This window comes from Myotis yumanensis, unplaced genomic scaffold, assembly GCF_028538775.1.
Source record: "Myotis yumanensis isolate MYYU_CA2020_CCGP unplaced genomic scaffold, mMyoYum1.0.hap1 SCAF_2, whole genome shotgun sequence".
Lineage (NCBI taxonomy): Eukaryota > Metazoa > Chordata > Mammalia > Chiroptera > Vespertilionidae > Myotis > Myotis yumanensis.
Genome location: NW_027223753.1, coordinates 49,316,119 through 49,335,726, shown reverse-complemented (window position 1 = coordinate 49,335,726; position 19,608 = coordinate 49,316,119). Strand labels below are relative to the sequence as shown.

At 40.9% G+C, this 19,608-nt stretch overlaps 1 protein-coding gene across 2 annotated transcripts; it reads left to right on the top strand.

Moving 5' to 3' along the window:
• The first annotated feature begins 16,666 nt into the window (after nt 1-16,666).
• DIRAS3 (DIRAS family GTPase 3) lies at nt 16,667-19,158 on the top strand. 2 transcript variants are annotated; one of them, XM_070403368.1, is made up of 2 exons: nt 16,667-16,774; nt 17,901-19,158. In XM_070403368.1, exon 2 carries the CDS (start codon nt 17,959-17,961, stop codon nt 18,646-18,648), a length of 690 nt encoding a protein of 229 aa, XP_070259469.1. In that variant the 5' UTR covers nt 16,667-16,774; nt 17,901-17,958; the 3' UTR covers nt 18,649-19,158. The 2 variants fall into 2 exon arrangements, with proteins under 2 accessions (XP_070259469.1, XP_070259470.1); XM_070403369.1 differs by lacking the exon at nt 16,667-16,774 and adding an exon at nt 17,296-17,376.
• The last annotated feature ends 450 nt before the right edge of the window (nt 19,159-19,608 follow it).

Sequence of the window (19,608 nt, the reverse complement as noted above, 5' to 3'; positions counted from 1 at the left end):
GCCTCCATCACCATGTGGGAAGTACAGGCTGGCCCTCCACCGGGCCCTGCCTCCCCAGCCCCTGGCCCTGACACTGCAAATCCCTGCCCACCCATGCCTGCTGCACACACAGCCTGCTGATCAGTTGTTACATGACAGCGTCCCAACCAATTTACATATTACCCTATTATTAGATAGATATGTTCTTTGGTTAATCTTTTCTCACCCACTCACCCCCCCTGCCTTCCCTCTAAAATTTCTAAAACTCAGATATGATCATATTACTGCCCTTAACCCAAAATGTCAGTGACCCTCATAACTATGCTTACAGAATAAGGTGAAAACTCTTTAGCCTGGCACAGACATTCTACTCTCCCTGTGCTCTCACACATTCGACCTCTGCATTTACTTCTGCTTTCCATGTTAGTGCATGTGATATTCTTTCAGCCTCCTCTGCCTCTTAAACCCATGCTCACATGTCACACCCTCCATGAAGCTGTCCTCAAGTTGCCTGGCTGAAAGTATTCTTTCTTCCAACGTTCTCATAGTCCTTTGTTTATCTCTGTATTTGATTCTTATGTTATTATTCTGATATATTATGTTATTCTCAATATTCTCACATTGTGTGGCCAAGGACAGATGTATATTAACAAAGCACAGAACCAGGCAAAAACCAAAAGTATTCACATGCCTCCATCCTATACAATAAAAGCCTAATATGCTAAGTGTCTGGTCATCCAGTCGTCTGTTCCACCAATCAAAGCGTAATCTTACCTAATAATAGACAAACAGGTAAATTAACCGTCCTTCCACTATGCTCACCAGCCAATCAGGAGAGTATACAAATTAACCCAACAAAGATGGCGGTTAATTTGCATACATAGGGGTGAAGCAGCAGAGCAAAGACTAAAGGCTCCGTCTGGAGCCATGGAGACTGAAGGCTCCAGCCAGAGCAAAGGCCTGGGTCCTGGGTGCCAGAGGAAAACCAGTGCCAGTAGCCAGGGGAAGGGAAGGCCTATTGCATGAATCTCTTCATGCAATGGGCCTCTAGTATTGTATAAAAAACAAAATGAATATTCTTGTGCATCATGTCAATTTAAAACTTTATCAAATCAGATTCTTTTTTTTCAGTTCTAAACAATAGTTTAGTACATAAAGTACTGACTCTCAGTGTGAAAGTGAGGTCACCAAAGCAGCCCACCATGACAACATCTCATCTATGGACCAAAGGAGCTTTAAAGATGTCTCTGGAAGTTTCCTAGCAAAATTCTGTAATGCAGTCCATGTGACTGGAAGTCATTGCAAGGGGAGGTGATAAACAAATGAAATGAATTTCCAAACTACTTCTAGTGAAGAACATTTTGACTTTTTCAATTGCTAAGGGGGCATTTTTAAATGTAAAGGAAATAAGTAAAAAGCAGTGTGCCCTGTAAGACTAAAGAAATTACAAAGGGTGTTCATTTTTTTAAGTTATCATGTTAAGAAAACATGATGGAATCAGACAGATAATTGAAAAATTACTAATTGTCACAGTGTCTGCATCAAATCAGATTCTTTATACAATCCTCGGGAGTCTGAAGGAAACCGCTCTCCCACTGTTGGTGCAGGGGAAGGAAACCTCTTCTTGTTCTTGTCTAAGAATCCTTTTGTTATTATAAGGCTTTCTTTTTTTAATACCAGTCTCTGGAATTGTATTAATTAGTCTTACATTTTAAGACTCAGCCTTGTGAGTATAACATGGAAAGGAGGAGAAAGAAGAATTAATTTTACAGTGAAGAAATTTGACAAACACTACCTTGACCAGGTGATGAAGGATAACATAGACAGTAATGTCATGTTGACAGTATATACCTGTGATATGATGTGGTGAGAATGATACTGTACCTCTGTGACTTTCCTCCCAAACAATTCTCCAGGCTAATTATGAGAAAAATATTAAGTATGTCCCAATTGAGAGACATTGTACAAAATATTTGACTAGTAATCCTCAAAAATTTCAAGGTAATAAAAAACAGGCAAAGTCTGAGAAACTATAACAATCAAGAGGACTAAGGAGACATGATAACTAAATGGGTTAGGATCTTGAGGCCCAGAGAGAACATTAAAAAAGAAAATGACAAAATCTGAATAAAGAATGGACTTGACATGGGAATATAAAGTACAGCATAGGGAATATAGTCCATAATATTGTAGTAATTATATGGTGTCAGGTGGGTACTAGACTTATCAGGGTGATTACTTTGTAAGTTATATAAATGTCTAATCATTGTACAACTGAAGCTAATATAATATAGTATTTCAAGTGTAATTGAAAATAAAACACTATACATTTAAAAAATAATGGACTTGAGTTAATAATCATGTATCCATATTGGTTCATTCATTGTGACAAATATACATGTAAACTTTTGTAATAGGGGAAACTGCCTGGGAGATATGTGGGAAATCTTGATCCTATCATGGTTAATTTTATGCATCAACTTGGGTAAGCCAGGGTATCCAGTTGTTTGGTCAAGCATAAGTCTATGTATTTTTTATATGTGATTAACATTAAATCAGTAGACTTGTATAAAGCAGATTATCCTCCATAATGTGGGTGGGCCTTATCCAATCAGTTAAAAGCTTTAAGAGAAAAGACTGAGGTCCTCTTTGCAGAAATCTGAACAAAGTATGAACTTGAGTTCATAATTATGTATTAAAATTGGTCCATTAACTGTGACAAATATACCATACTAATGGAAGATATTGATAATAGGACAAAATGGCTGTGAGGCATATGGGAATTTACTATCATTACAGTACTTCTGTACACCTAAAGCTGTTATAAAATTTAAAAATTGTTTTAAAAATCAGACTTTTAGAATTTAATTTTAGTGGCAGAAACATGATTTTGCTTTAAAACAGTGGGTGAAAACTGATTTCTCTTTATTGACTTATACAAAGAAAAAGCTAATGAGTATTTTACAGTGGAAATACTGTGCATATGGAAACAATCAAAAGGGAATATGATGGAAAACTGCACTTTTTTACTTAAAAGGGGTGTGAAATGTGGCTTTAATGGGAATTTTTTCTTCATTTTTAAATAATGATTTCTCTCTTTCTATGAGCTCTTTTCTGTCACTTTACTAGACCATAGTGGCAAAGAGAGAACTGGGAGCAGGGAAATGGGAGACATTGGAAAGAAAGGTCATTGCTCTATCTGGCAGGTCATGTTCAGAACATCAGGTAAGTTGAAGATCAAGCCATTCATTCAGAAATATTTATTGCTTGCCTGCTATATACCAGGAAGTGTGAGGACTTCTAAAATGCATCATTTACAAATGCTACTCTCAAGCATCTTATTATTGTTCAGGGTCATAACACACACATACACACGATTTACATAAGTATAGGATATATCAATCATATCCTTATATAAATCATGCTTGTATAATAAACATGGATATGAAATAATAGAAATATAATATGTATTGTATATATGTATATATAAATGTAAAAATATAAATAAGATATCATATATATGTATATACCCTGCATAACTCACTCTCTTTCCTTGCCTTCCATAGGCAACTGTTCTAATGTGTTTAATAGTTAATGTATTTTGTATGTGTATATTCCTGAAAAAACATATAATATTGTTTTGTGGGCATATATCTTAAATTTATGTAAATGGTGAGGTGCCATATATCTCATCCTATTTTCTTAGTTATTTTTAAGCACTATGTTTTAACACACATTCTTATTATTATGTGAATATGTAACCTCTTACTTGTAATCTATACATAAAAACCTAAGCGACTACTCAACCACTCGACTGGTTGCTATGACATGCACTGACCACCAGGGGGCAGATGCTTAATGCAGGAGCTGCCCCCTGGTGGTCAGTGTGCTCCCACAGCAGGAGCGCCGCTCAGCTGACTGGAATGAGTGTGCCTGGGATGAGCAGGGAGGCTCCTCCCCGGATCCCCGAAGGCCACACCAAGGGACCCCACTGGTGCACGAATCTGTGCACCAGGCCTCTAGTTATTATATAACCCTCCAAGGTGAGTATCCTGGAATGAAAGAAAGATTAGTGCAGTGATGGCGAACCTTTTGAGCTCGGCGTGTCAGCATTTTGAAAAACCCTAACTTAACTCTGGTGCCGTGTCACATATAGAAATTTTTTGATATTTGCAACCATAGTAAAACAAAGACTTATATTTTTGATATTTATTTTATATATTTAAATGCCATTTAACAAAGAAAAATCAACCAAAAAAAATGAGTTCACATGTCACCTCTGACACGCATGTCATAGGTTCGCCATCACTGGTCTAGGGTGTAAGTATTCACTCACACAGACTTGATCACTTAGGAAAGTTTCCAAAAAAGGATTCTAGCTCATTTCATTAAAAAGACTATGCTGGCAGCTTATTCAAAGTTGTAGTTAGTGCTACTCTAGAAATCCTCGCTGCCTCCTGTGAATATATTATGTATGATTCTTACAGAATTTTTTTTCCTGGACCCAAAAAGACTATGTTAACTCCGTCTCTAATATCCCCATAGGATTTCTGATCATTAACTATGTTTCAGTGTGGTAAATGTTTCCCTCCACGTCCCACGTGGTTCAGGGTTCAGGATCTGGAAGAGGAGCTGCACACAAATGAAAGAGAAGAGACAAGAGATAATTTGGGAGCGTTGGGGGACCAGGCAGGCAAGTCCAACTCAAGGAGAAGGACTTCCACTGGTGCTCAGGCCATGCCAACCTTTTATTGGTTTGGGATACTCCCATAGCCCTTAGGCAGGCAATTTCCAGTAACAGGCAGACTAGCCCATCAGCAAGGATTTACATAATAATAAATGGGGAAGTTGCTTCAGCTACCATTGTCTGGACTAACAATGGGTGCACAGCCCTGACCTTTGCAAGGGCTTCAAGGATCACCAGCCTTCTGAGTTCCTTGTCCACACCTCTCTGCTAGTGAAGACAATAGGCGGTCTCCCACATTTCAGGATTGTGCACTTGCAGGAGAATGAAAGGTGATGGGTATGGAGGAAAGGAACTGAAAGCCTTGTCCTGTGTCTGATTGGCTGTGACATCTTGAGCAGGTCTTAACCGCCTTCTGTGGTTAGAATAGGTGCTGAAGTCACTTTTCCTGGCTCTGAATAACAATTCTGCAATTTTCTAGCTGTGTAATCTTGGACAAATTACTCACCTAGGAAATGAGGTAATTAAACAGACGATTTCTTGGATAGATTCAAATTCAACTACTTTTGTATCAATGGATGCACTTTGGCTCTGTGCCCTTTGGCATCACTCTTCTGTCAGAGATATCCTTTCCCCAATGTCTTCTTCTCCCTTTAAGTTTCTCTCCAGGCAGCATGTTCTCTATAATGCTTTTCCTCAGCACTTAGATTTAAATAAAGAATGAAAGAGTGTTCCATTAGAGATGGAATAAATGGAGGTAAAATGAAATATTTTCTTTTTCTTACTTATTGAAATAATAGATAAAAGTAATAAGAGTAATAATGAATTAGGTGATTATAACATATAGGTGAGTGAAATGAGTGGAATTATGTTAAAAAAGGAAGAGAGGAATGAATGGGGAATACTATGTTATAAGGTACCTGCATTGCCTGTGAACTGGTATAGTGTTCATGTGAACTGGTATTTAAAACTGGACTTAAATTTGTTATAAATGTATGTTGTAAATTGGTATGCTAAGAGAAAAGAGAAAATGGAAATCAATGAAACAAACAAAACAAATGGCTCTTTGAAAAGATCAATACATGGATAAAGCTGTAGCTTGAGTAAACAAGAAAGAGAGAGAGAGAGAGAGAGAGAGAGAGAGAGAGACAAATTATCAGTATCAGAAATGAACTAGGGTCATCACTTCTGATATGATGGACATTGACAGGTTAATAAAGAACTATACTGAACAATTCTATGTCCACAAGTTTGACATTTCGTAGATAAATTGCTTGAAAGGCAAGAAGTACAAAAAATTCATACAGGAATAATAATCTGAATAATGAAAATGGAGAAAATTGAATCAACAATTAATCTCCCAAAAAGGAAACCACAGTATCTAAATTTTTTTTATTGGTAAATTCAACTAAATATTTAAGGAAGAAATGATATAAATTACTAAAATTTCTTCCAGAATATAAAAGTACAGAAAACATCTTCTAACTCATTTTATGGGGACAACATTTCCCTAAAACCAAAACCAGATAAAGACATTAAAAGAAAGGAAAACTACAGACCAATGTAATCTATAAAATTGAGATAATAATAGTATATACTATATAGAATTCTTGTGAGTAAATTATTGAATATTTAATGAGTATCTACACTAATAAAAGAGAAACATGGTAATTAGCGTATGACCGCTACCCTTCCCATTGGCTAATCAGCATATTCTTATGCAAATTAACTGTCAGCCAAGATGGCGGCCGGCAGCCATGCACTGAAGCGAACAGGGAGGCTTGCTTGCTCCAGTGATGGCAAACTCCAGTGTTCCCCACCTGACTTACCGGCCTCTCACCTGCAACTCTAAGCAACTATGTTGCAAATATAGAAGCTAAACAAAACCCCAGAAACCAGCTTTCAGTCAGCCAGGCTTCAGCCAGCCTGACCGCAACATTGTATCAAATATAGAAGGGAAACAAAAGCCAGAAACCTGCTTTTAGCAGCGAGGCCTCAGAGCTAAAGCTGGCCCAGACTTAAAAAAAAAAGAAAAAGAAAAAAAGGAGCAGTTGGGAGCTTCAGTCACCCGCCAGCCGGAAAACGGCCCTCAGCCCCTCAGCCAGCCTGGCCAGGCAACCCAGTGGAGACCCCCACCCTGAAGGGGGTGTAACCAGATGTAAACAGCCATCATCCCCTCATCCAGGCTGGCCAGGCACCCCAGTGGGGACCCCCACCCTGATCCAGGACACTCTTCAGGGCAAACCAGCCGGCCCCCACCCATGCACCAGGCCTCTATTCTATATAGTAAAAGGGTAATATGCCTCCCAGCACCGGGATCAGCGTGACAGGGGGCAGCGCCCAAACCCCCTGATCACCCTGCAGCTCTGTGTGTGACAGGGTATGGAGCCCCAACCCCCTGATGGGCCCTGCTCTGTGAGTGACAGGGGGTGGCGCCGCAACCTTCCCATTGACCCTGCCTTGAGTGTGACAGGGGGCGGTGCCCCAACCCCCCAATCGGCCTTGCTCTGAGCCTGACCAGGGGCTGCACCTAGGGATTGGGCGTGCCCTCTGCCACTTGGGAGCAGGCCTAAGCCCGCAGGTCGTTATCTCCCGAGGGGTCCCAGACTGTGAGAGGGCACAGGCCGGGCTGGGGGACCCCCCCTCCCCCCGCGCCAAGTGCACAAATTTTTGTGCACCGGGCCTCTAGTATAGATATAAAAGGCTGGAAATAGTCGTAGCCGGCTTGGTTCAGTGGCTAGAGCCTCAGCTACGGACTGAAGGGTCCTGGGTTCAGTTACAGTTAAGGGCATGTACCTCGGCTGCAGGCTCAATTTTGGCCCTGGTCAGGGCAGGTGCAGGAGGCAACTAATCAATGTGTCTCTCTCACATTGATGTTTATCTCTCTCTGTCTCTCCCTCTCCCTTCCACTCTCTATCTCTAAAAAAAAAAAAAAAAAAAAAAAAAAAAAGGCTTGAAATAGCACCTGGGACATAGGGAACAGAGAGAATATTATGAGGACAATAGGACTAAATATTTTTTAATAATTAAAAAATAAAAGGTATACAGATTGCAAAGGAAGAAATAAAACTGACTTTGTAGGTTACATGATAGTCTATGTAGAAAACCCCAAAGAACTGATGAAATAAAAAATCACTCTGAAACTAGTGACTATAGCAAGATCACAGAATACAAGTAAATGTATAAAATAAATTTATTTCCTTTATACCAACAATGAATACTGGAATTTAAAATTAATAACACAATACCATTTACATTAGCATTAAAAACCCTAAATAATAAATCTATCAAGATACATACAAGAACTATATCCAGAGAAATACAAAGTTCTAATGAAAGAAGTAAAAAAAAAAAAAAAAAAAAAGATCCAAATAAATTGAGAGATATTGTTAAGATGTCAATTCTTCTCAACTGGATTTACAGATTCAACACGATACTGATCAAAATCTGAGCGCCTATTTTGTGGACATCAACTCGATTCTAAAGTTTATATGAAAAGTTAAAAAAAAATAGCCAACACAATACTGAAGAAAAACAAAATTGAAGGACTGACATTATTCAACTTCAAGACTTACTATAGGGTGTCCCCCCCAAAATTATACACACTTTGAGATTACAAAGTCAGTGTTTATTAACATACAGTTCATTTTCAAAATTTAAAAGATCTACAGAAATGAGTGTGTATACATTTTGGGGGACAACTTGTATATAGCTACAGTGACCAACACAACATAGTGCTAGCAAAAGAATAAGAATACACACATAGACCAATGGAACAGAATAGAGAGCCCAGGAATAGACCACACAATTTTAGTCAAGTGATCTGTGACAAAGGAGCAAAGACAATTCAATGAAGAAATGATATTTAGTTTTATTCCTCCAATAAATTGTGCTGAAACAATTGGGTATCCCTATGCAAAAAAAAAAAAAAAAAAAGAATGTACACCCAGACCTTAAACCCTTCACAAAAATTAACTCAAAATGGATCATAGATCTAAATGTAAAATATAAAACTCCTAGAAGATAACATAGGAGAAAACCTAGGTGAGCTTTAGCTAGGTGATAAGATTTTAGATGAAACAGCAAAAGAATGTTCATAGTATGTACCCGGGATATGATGTGATGAACAGTATTTCATCTCTGGAATCTTCCTCCCCAAAATTCATAACACCAGTTTGAATGTGTGTTTTGTGTGAACAAAGTTTTTTTCTTAAATATCTGGGATAAATACCAAGTTTAATCATGGTAACAAATAATTAGGCAAATTCCAATATAGGAGCATACACATTATTCATGACCACAACCCTATGATGTAGGAACTCTTATATTATTAGGAAAAAAGGGACTTGGGTATATTTGTAAGCTAAGACAAAGAATATAATGGAAAGAAAGAGGTCAAAGAGATAGGATAGAGATGGATTATTGATCAAGCAAGGTCCTCAAGGAGTAGTTTCAAGCTTTCTTTTGTATCAGAATCATGTGAGTGGGCTTGTTAAAATGCAGACCCTCACGTTTCACCTATAGATTCTGATTCTGTGGATGTGACCTGGTTATTTTTTTAAAATATATTTTTTATTGATTTCAGACAGGAAAGGAGAGGGAGAGATAGAAACATCAATCATGAGAGAGAATCATTGTTTGGCTACCCCCTGCATGCACCCTACTGGGGATTGATTTGCCCTGACCCGGAATCCAACTGTAACCTCCTGCTTCATTGGTTGAAGCTCACCCACTGAGCTACACCAGCTGGGCTGGTAGCTCAGTATTTTTTATCAGATAAATTTGACATGTAAATTGGGTTGGGTATGTTTAACAAGCATCCCAGGTGATTCCCATACAGGTGATCCTAGGACCACAGGTTGAAAACACATGAGGGCTCAGATGAAGACATTAACCTTGGTTGGAGAAAGTGCTTCAGGATACGTGTGGGCCAGGAGCTGGCTCCTTTCCCCGTGAGGTAAGAGATGATACCTTTGTGAACAAGGGGCTGTTTGTAGCAATAGGGTGCTTCGGAGAAAGCAGTCAGTTTGGAACAGAAGTGGTAGGAATGGGAGAAGATGTTTGCCGAGGATAAGGGAAGGGATCTCTGAAGCAACCTTAATCCAGAAATCAAAATTGTAATAAGATACTATCTCCTTGTGAAGGATGGAGAACACAACTGCCATTAGTTTTCTACAGAGCTTAAAAGGAGGATGAGGGGAGAGAAGCCTAGAAAGGAAAGAAAACAGACTTCCAAAATTATCATTGTGAGGGTCATGAACATCACCACCTGACTCTACTGCAGTGGTAGCATGGGGTAAAACGCACAGGTCCTGGAGCTAGCCCGACTTCCTAGCCTCTACCAGTTAACCTCTCTATGCCCAGTCTCCTTATTTGTAAAATCGAGTTAGTAATACTCTCTACTTCATAGACTTATAGCAAATTCTAAATGAGTTAACGTATGTAAAATTATTAGTGCAATATCTGGGTCACAATGGCTGAGTAGTTTTCATTATTTAGTTACTATGAATTAAGGCAGTAATGTTCAACACTTTTCATCTCAAAGCACACATAAACTAATTACTAAAATTCTTTGGCACACCGAAAAATATATTTTTGGCCGATCTGAAAAAAAAAGTATAATTTTGGTTCATTCACACTGCATGGCTATTGTTGTGTTGCTGTTGTCAGTTTTTATTTAACAATCTAAGGGGAAAGAGGTTGGTTCCCCTGACTAAATAGTCAGCTATTGCATGTTTTAAATGTTCTGGCAGCACAACAGTTGAAAATTGCTGAATTAAGGTGTTATAAATATTTGTGTGCAAAAGGTACATATAAATTTATGTGTGTTTTGTGTGAACAAAGTTTTTTTCTTAAATATCTGGGATAAATACCCCAAAGTGCAATTGCTGATTGTATGTTGAGTTGCATGTTTGCTTTTATAACAGACTGCCAAACTGTTTTCCAGCGTGGCTACCATTTTGCATTGCCCCCAGCAATGTATGGGTGATCTACAGCCTCATCAGCTTTTTGTGTTATGACTATTTTTTATTTTAGCTATTTTGGTAGGCGTGTAGAAATATCACATTGTACTTTTAATTTGCATTCCTCTAGTGGCTAATAATGTTGAAAAGTTTTATATATGGTTATTTACCATCTGTATATCTTCTTCAGTGAAATGTTTATTTGTGTCTTTTGCCGATTTTCTAATTGGACTTCTTTATTATTCAGTTTTATGAGTTCTCTATATATTCTATAGACTAATTCTATGCCCAATTTATGGCTTGCAAATATTTTCTCTCAGTGTGCTAGTATACCTTTTCTTTCCATTGGCTTTAAGGGCCTTTCATGAAGAAAAAGCTGTAATTTTTGTGAAGTCCAATTTATCAAATTTTCCTTTCATGGATTGTGCTACTGGTGTCAAGTCTAAGACCTCAGCCTAGACTTAAATCCCAAAGATTTTGTTTGATTTTATTTCTAACTAGAGGCTCAGTGCATGAAATTTGTGCATGGGGGGGGGGGGGTGTCCCTCAGCCCAGCCTGCACCCTCGCCAACCTGGGACCCCTCGAGGGATGTCCAACTGCCCGGTTAGGCCCGATCCCACCAGGCAGTCGGACATCCCTCTCACAATCCAGGACTGCTGGCTCCCAACCACCTGCCTGCCTGCCTGCCTGCCTTATTGCCCCTAACCACTTTTGCCTGTCAGCCTGATCATCCCCTAACCACTCCCCTGCCAGCCTGATCGACGCCTAACTGCTCCCCTGCTGGCCCAATTGCCCCTAACTGCCCTCCCCTGCCAGCCTGGTCACCCCGAACTGCCTTCCCCTGCAGGCCTGGTTGCCCCCACCTTCCCTCCCCTGCTGGCCATCTTTGACCACATGGGGGCGGCAGTCTTGTGTGTTGGAGTGATGGTCAATTTGCATATTACTCTTTTATTAGATAGGATGACTTTGTACTTTTACATTCATTGTGTAAATGATGTGAGGTTTTGTTTGAGATTTTTTGTTTACTTGTTTGCTTTTGTCTATGGATGTACAATTGCTCTAGTACCATTTGTTGAAAAGACTATTCTTCCTGCATTGAATTGCTTTTGGGCCTTCATCAAAAATCACTTTGGCATGTTTGTGTGGGCCTATTCTTGGGTTCTCTATTCTATTCTATTTATGTACATGTCTATCCATCCAGCAATATGACATGATCATAATTACTGTGGCTATATTGTAAACCTTAATATCACGTAGAGGGATTCTTTTTAATTTATTCTTCTTTTTCAAGTGTGTTTTAGCTATTCTATGTATTATGCCTTTCCATATAAATTTTAAAATAAGCTTGTCTATGTTCACAAGAAATCTTGCTGGGATTTTGACAGGAATTATCCTATCTAATAAAGAGGGAATATGCAAATTTCCCATTATGCTGTCACAAAGATGGTGGCACCCACAGCAGAGGTGGGCGGGAGGTGGGGGGGGGGGGGGTTCCGTAACAAAAGATGGCTGCACCCACAGCGGAGGCCAAGTTCCCCTAATGAGCCTTAAAAGCAATCAGTAGGGACCTGAGGTTGCACCCCCCCTCCTGCCTGGTGGGGCTTGACAGGGAACCTCCGCCATGCCCCCCGCCCTGGTGCCAGGCTGGGGGACCTCAGACTGCAACTCCCACCTGGCGGGGCTTGATGGGGGACCTCAAGGTGCACCCCCTGCCCTGGTGGTGGGCTGGGGAGCCTCAGGCCATGCTCCTGACCCTGCCACCAGGCCAGGGGGCCTGAGGCTGTGCCCCCCTCCTGGCAGGGCTTAATGGGAAATCTCAGGCTGCCTCCCTTGCCAAGTGGGGCTTGACGGGGGAACTCAAGGCACGTCCCCTGCCCTGGCCTGGGCTGAGGAACCTCAGGCTGTGCCCCCCACCCAGCAGGGCTTGACAAGGGTGGGGCCAGCCAGGTCTGGATTTCACCTAATGGTGGTGGGGCCAGCTGAGTCTGGGTTTCGCATGATTTTGAGGCGCCACGGGTGGGCGGGGACTTGACTCTAGGTCCCGTGGCATGCCCCAGATTCTGAGAGGAGGAAGATTTTCATATACATTTTACTAATTTTCTTTCATCTCTGACACTTCTATTATAGAGAAAGGGCAAATAGCAATATTAAAATATTTTCTCTAATTAATCCTTTTTTAATGTGCATGAATTTCATGCACCTGGCCACTAGTATTAAATATATAGATCAATTTGAAGAGAACTGCATCCTTACTAAGTGTGTCTTCTAATCCATGAACATATTATGTCTCATCATGTATTTAGGTCTTCTTTGATTTCTTTATTTGGATTTTGTAATTTTCAGCATTCATATCCTTTATATGTTTTGTTAAGCATATACAAAATTTCATTTTCTTTAGCATGATTATAACTAATTTTGTGTTTTTTATTTTGGTTTTTACATATTCTGTTACTATATAAAAATATTTTTCTTTAAACCTATGTATGTTATTAAATGTGAAATGAGTTTCTTCTTATTTCAAAAACCATGTAGTTGGCTTGTGAATGTTTTTAGTGTGTTTTCTTGTTGTTAATCCTCACCAAGGATATTTTTTTCCATTGATTTTTGGAGAGAGTGGAAAGGAGGGAGAGGGGAAGAGAGAGAGAAGGAAAGAGAGAGAGAGAGAGAGAGAGAGAGAGAGAGAGAGAGAGGGAGAGAGAAATGTGAGAGACACATAAATTGGTTACTTCTGACATGCGTCCCAAACTGGGGCCAAAGATCGAACCTGCAACCTGGATATATGCCCTTGATTGGGAATCAAACCTGAGACCCTTCCATGTGCAGGCCAGTGCTCTAACCACTGAACACACTCGCCAGGGCTTTTTTTTTTTTTTTTAATTCACTCTACTAGTCTGCCTTTTTAATTGGTCTATTTACACCAATTTACATTTAGGCAACTTTTTTTATATAATTGAAGTTATGTGACATTATTATTTGTTTTCTGGTTTTCCTCTGTTTCTTTTTTCTCACCTTTTTGTGGGTTACCGGAACATTTCTGTAGGATTCCATGTTAATTTACTTTTAGTGTGCTTGAATGTATCTCTGCATAAAAAGTTGTTGCTCTGGATATTCAAATATGCATTTGTGACTTATCACAGTCTATTGATTTCAACATTTTGCCACTTTGAGTGAAGTATGGAAACCTTACCTCTATTTCAGGCTCTTTGCCTTCCCCAATTTTTAATATTATTGCCTTGAGTATCAGATGTTGTTATGATTTTTTGTTTCAGTCATCAAATATGATTATAAAAGGTCATGGAAAGATAATGTCATATTTACCCCTACTTTTTTTTTTTTTTTTTTTTTTTTTTTTACATATTTTGATATTCTCCTTTCCTTTTTGAAATTCCAAGTACTCCTCTGTTATCTTTTCCTTTTTGTGTAAAGAAGTCTCCATTTTCCATTCATTATGGATAGGTTCATTAGCAACACATTCTCTTAGCTTATCTGAACATATCACTATTTCTTCTGTGTTTCTTGAAAGATCATTTTTTTGGATATAGAATTTAGTGTTGGGAGTGTTTTTCTTTCAGCACTTGAAAAATGTCATGCCATTTACTCTGACATCTATGGTTTCAAATGAGATATCTGCTGTCATCAGAATTAGTGTTCCTCTATAGGTAATATGTTGTTGTTTTTCCTAACTGCTTTCAAAAGTTTTGTGTGTATGTGTGTGTGTTCAGCTTTCAGAATGTGATTATAGTAGTTCCTTATTTGTGGTTTCACTTTCTAAGGTTTCAGTTACTCACAGTCAATCACTATCCAACAATATTAAATGAAAAATTCCACAAATAAATAATTCACAAGTTTTAAATTGCATGCTGTTCTGAGTAGTGTCATGAAATCTCCCGCCATCCTGGTCTATCCCACCTGGGATGTGAATCATCGATTTCTCCAGCATATCTATGCTATACATTCAACCCACCTGTTAATCATTTAGTAGCTATCTTGGTTATCAAGATTGACTGTCATAGTATTGTAGGGCTTATGTTCAAGTAACCCTTATTTTACTTAATAATGGTGAAAAGGTGAAGGTTATCCACTCAATAATGAAAGAAAAAAAATATGCTGAGGTTGCTAAGACCTATAGTAAGAGCGAATCTTCTACCTTGAAATTGCCAAATTTATAAATGAAACATAGGTATGTGTGCATAGGAAGAAACATAGTTATATATAAGGTTTGGTAATATTTGCAGTTTCAGACATACACTGGGGATCTTGGAATGCATCCCCCACAAATAAGGGAGGCTGCTGTACGTGTCTTGGCATGGATTTCCCTGGAATTATCCTGGTAGGGTTTGCTCAGTCTCTTGGCACTTAGGTTGTGTCTTTCACCAAATTTGGGAAGTTTTCAGTCATCATTTCTTCCAATATTCAGACCCACTCTTTCCTCCTCCTTCTGGGACTTTAATGATACGAATGTAGGAATGTCCTAAGGGTCCTTGAGACTATTCAGCCCACCCCTCCCCCAGTTTATTATCTCTCTGTTGTTTACATTAAGTACATTTTATTGCTTTATCCTCAGTTCACTGATTCTATCCTTTGTCATCTCCATTCTACTATTGAACCCATTTAGGAAGTTTGAAAAAGTTTAACCCTGGCCAGTGTGCCTTAGATGACTGAGTGTCGGACCATGCACCGAGAGGTAGCCAGTTCAATTCCCAGTCAGGGCACATGCCTGGGCTCGATTCCCAGTAGGAAGTGTGAAGGAAGCAGCCCATGGATGTTTGTCTCATTTATGTTTCTCTCTCCCATCCTCTCTCTATAAAATCAATAAAAGCATATTTTTGAAAAAGTTATATTATTGTATTTTTCAGTTCTATAATTTTCATTTAGATCCTTTTTATATATTTTATTTGCTGAAGTTTTTATTTTGTTTGTTTCAAAAGAAGTATAAGTGCTTGTTGAAGTATAATGGCTGCTTTAAAATCCTTCTCACATTATCCAACATCTGATTCATTTCAATGTTAGTCTCAATTGTCTTTTTCCCTGACATATGTATCTCCAAATTGTGAATCCTAACTAGCTGATATCTATTTCAGAACTCTTTGTAGCCCAGTTCCTTGAATCCTCTGGCCCAGTATAGTGCTGGTTCCCTGGGATAGGTCTCTTCTTTTTTGTGTGGGTTTTTTGTCATTGTTGTTAATCCTCACCGGCGGTTATTTTCCCATTGATTTTTAGAGAGAGTGGAAGGGAGGGGGACAGACAGAGAGAGACAGAAATATCAATGTGAGAGAGACACATTGACTGGTTGCCTCCTGCACACACCCTGACCAGGGCCAGGGATTAAGCCTGCAACCCAGGTACATGCCCTTGACCGGAATCAAACCCATGGCGGATGCTCTATCCACTGAGCAAACCGTCTAGGGTGACAGGGCTCTTCTTAAGGTAAAGTATTTTATACTATCTTGTGAGGTATAAGACTCATTTTGGGTGTAAGAGCTGTGGTTTCATATTTTCATCATCTCTTGTGAATTCTATTTAATAATCTTTTAATTGGACTTCTCTGGGATTTAAAGGCTTTAACTTTGGGGTATATATTTTCCACGCCAGTTTTTCCTGTGTGTGTGTGTGTGTGTGTGTGTCTTGCCTCCAAAAGCATCTTTATTCCTGTCCTGGTCTTTTAATGTAAGGTTTTTGTGATGATCAAATGAGACATTAGAGAAAGAGAAGGGATGAATGTGATAGCTGCTTAATGTCCCTGGGTTTAAAGGGCACCCTCATCCCTCTGACATGGAACCTGTCTAAACCACAGGAAATCCAACAGGGAGGAAGGTCCTGCAGTCTCTTAAAACAGAAATCTTGGTATGGCTAAGCCCACAGAGGCCAGTGCCTGTGAATCCAGGACCCCCCCCCCCCTTTCCTCCAGCCCTGGGCTTAGGGTACAGGCACTCTCAGGTGTGGGGGACGCCAGGACGGAAGGCTGGGGAGGGGTGGGCATGCATCTGTGCTCGGCCAGCCCCCCACAAGGACAGTCTCCCCTCTGCCTATCGCGCAAGTGGAGTCTCCCAGCCTGCGCCCCCAGGTCTAACGGAGGAGAATTTTGGGAGCATTTCTCTCGGAACCTCCGAGCGAGCTGGTTGTGCTGCGCTCCTGTTGCAGCTTCAGGTAAGCGATTGGTGACGCATCTGCAAATACCGCCATTTGCCGCCGGGTCCGGAGTGGATTTGCCCGCTAGCATCTTGCTTTTTAAGTATTCTATTTTAAAAAAAACCCAATAGTTCTTAGCTATTGTTTCTAGTGGCGTCATTCCATTCCGGAAAGAAAGATATCCTGGCTATTTTACAGGAGACTTCCCCCTTGAAAAATGTATTGCGTTGTTAGTTGCTTTTTGTAGATGAGCAAGGGATTACTCAACGGCAAATAGTACCCTTTAGAAAGGGGCGGATGTGGTTGTTATATTGCAGCAATACATAGTACAAAATCTTTTTTTAAGATTATGGCAAATATTTAGGCTACATGCCAGGATTTCTACGTGACATCGGAGCAGATACTGATCAAACCTTCCCACATGCCGATGTTCTGCATTCTGTTATTTAACGCTCACAACAGTTCAGTGACGTGGACAGTGTTTGCCCGTGTTGCAGATGCAAACACTGATAAAGATCGCAAAGCCCACAAGTGACGGAGCCTGTGGTTGAAGGCAGATGCTTCTGGTTCCCTGGGATAGGTCTCTTCTTAGGATAAAATAGTTTACACTAGCATTTGAGGTATCAGACTCATTTTGGGTGTAAGAGCTGTGGTTTCATTTTTCATCATTCTATTTAGTTATCTTTTAATTCGACCTTGCTGGCATGTAAAGGCTTTAACTTTGGGGTATATATTTTTCTACCCCAATTTTTTCTCTGTGCGCGCGCGCGCGGGGCATGGAGGGGGGGGGGCGGGGGGGGGACGGCCTTGGGGGGGGTGTGGACTGGCGGGCACGTCGTCCGCGGGTACCCTCCCTGGATGACACGGAGACAGTTGCTGTGGGCAGTGGGTATCTCTTGGCACTTTGAGCCAAGCATCCTGGCTCCTGTGGTTTCAGTTGCTCATTTTAAACGGTAGCCACCGGGTACAGCGCCCTTGTTGGCGCGATCCTGGCGTCTGTTATAAGCCAAACTCCGCTTAAGAGGAGGGAGGATGTGGGGTTGGGGAGCGAGCTGAGGGACCCCCCCCCCCCCCCCAGCGTCGCCAGGCAGGGGACCACGTTCCAGGTTCTAAGTGGCATCTCTCTCCCTTTATTCCTCCCTAGGCTCCGCCTGCTCAGTGCCAGAGAAGTTGTGCGCACGTCTTCCTGCCAGTTCGCGACCATGGGCAACTCTTGCTCTGGCCTCAAGGAGAAGTTGGGGCAGAGGCTGCGACCTTCGCCCACTCTGAATTTCATCCGTTCTATCCTGATCCCTAAGAAGAAAAAAGATTTCTGCGTGGTGGTCCTGGGCTCTGCCGGCGTCGGCAAGAGCGCCCTGGTGCAGAGATGGGTCAACAGCTGCTACTCTGATAAGTATGTGCCGCCTGCGCCTATGGCCGATGTCATCTACCATGTGCCCGACGGATTCTTCGGCTCGGGAACCAAGATGCGAATTACCGATCTACCTGGCGGTCAGCTCTACCCGGCCTTGCAGTGCCTCAAGATTGCCAGGGGCCACGCCTTCATCCTGGTCTACTCGGTCACCGAGAAGCAAACCCTGGAAGAGCTGACGCCCTTCTATGAGCTGATCCGCGAGATCAAGGGTGGAAACCTGTACAAATACCCGATCGTGCTGGTGGGCAACAAATGCGATGAGGTCCGCCGGGAGCTGACCACGCTAGATGGCGCTGCCTACGCGCTGAAGTGGAATTGCGGCTTCTTCGAGACCTCCGCCAAGAAGAACGTCAATGTGGAGGAGCTGTTTTTTGAGCTGCTGACCCAAGAGAGGGAGCCCGATACCACCCCCCAGCCCACCCCCGTGAAATCCCAGATGCCCAATATCGCCGAAGACGTGCTGGCCGCTGAGTCATAATGGGAGCCCTGGGTCCTAGGGGCCTGACCACCTTCTCCGACGGAAGGTAGAGAACGTGGACCGATGACAGTGGAACGTGTCACCTGTACAGGACTGTGTGCTGTGCTTTGGGTTGTAACAGCTAGACGTCAGTTTGTGTCCCCTGTCAATTCATAATTTTTCTTTTTCCCAGGCCAAGAGACTTCAAATTGTTACAACGTTGATATTGGAGGAGGGAAAAAAAGGAGAAATCTTGATGGACTTCAGAGATTAATTGTTTGAAAAAAGAGAATGAAATAGCAAAATAAAAGATGCCACTGTCCTTGTAACCCTGTTACCATGTATTAATTTTTAAACATTTCAAGTCCTGTGAATGTCCAAACCTTTCTTGTTGTGTACATAATATGTTAAGAAATGTGTTTTTGCAACAAAAGCTTTGCTAGATGACTGGGAGACAGATCAACTAAACAAGATAAATGAATATTTTGAGTATTGAGGGTGGGGGCAGAGAAAATTATGAAAGTGGAGACTGGGGGGAGGCGGGAGGGGGGAAATGATATCTGTAATACTATCAACAATAACAAATAAATTTAAAAATGAAAAATAAATAAATAAAAATGTGCCAGTGTCCTGAGTCATTTAAAAATGTTTGGATAGTCCACATTGTGGTTTTCAGAAAGCATAACGGTTCCATGACTTAAAGCTTTTCCTGCATACAATCACCTGTGATAATTATTTCTCCACTGAACAACAACAAAATCACATAATAGCATTAAAATTTCAGCCCTAACTGCTGTAGCTCAGTGGATAGAACGTTGGCCTGCAGGCTGGAGGGTTTGATTCTGGTCAGGGCACATGTCCAGGTTGCGGGCTTGATCCTCAGTAGGGGTGTGCAGGAGGCAGCTGATCAATTATTCTCTCTCATCATTGATGTTTCTACCTCCCTTCTGAAATCAATATAAATATGTATTGAAAAATAAG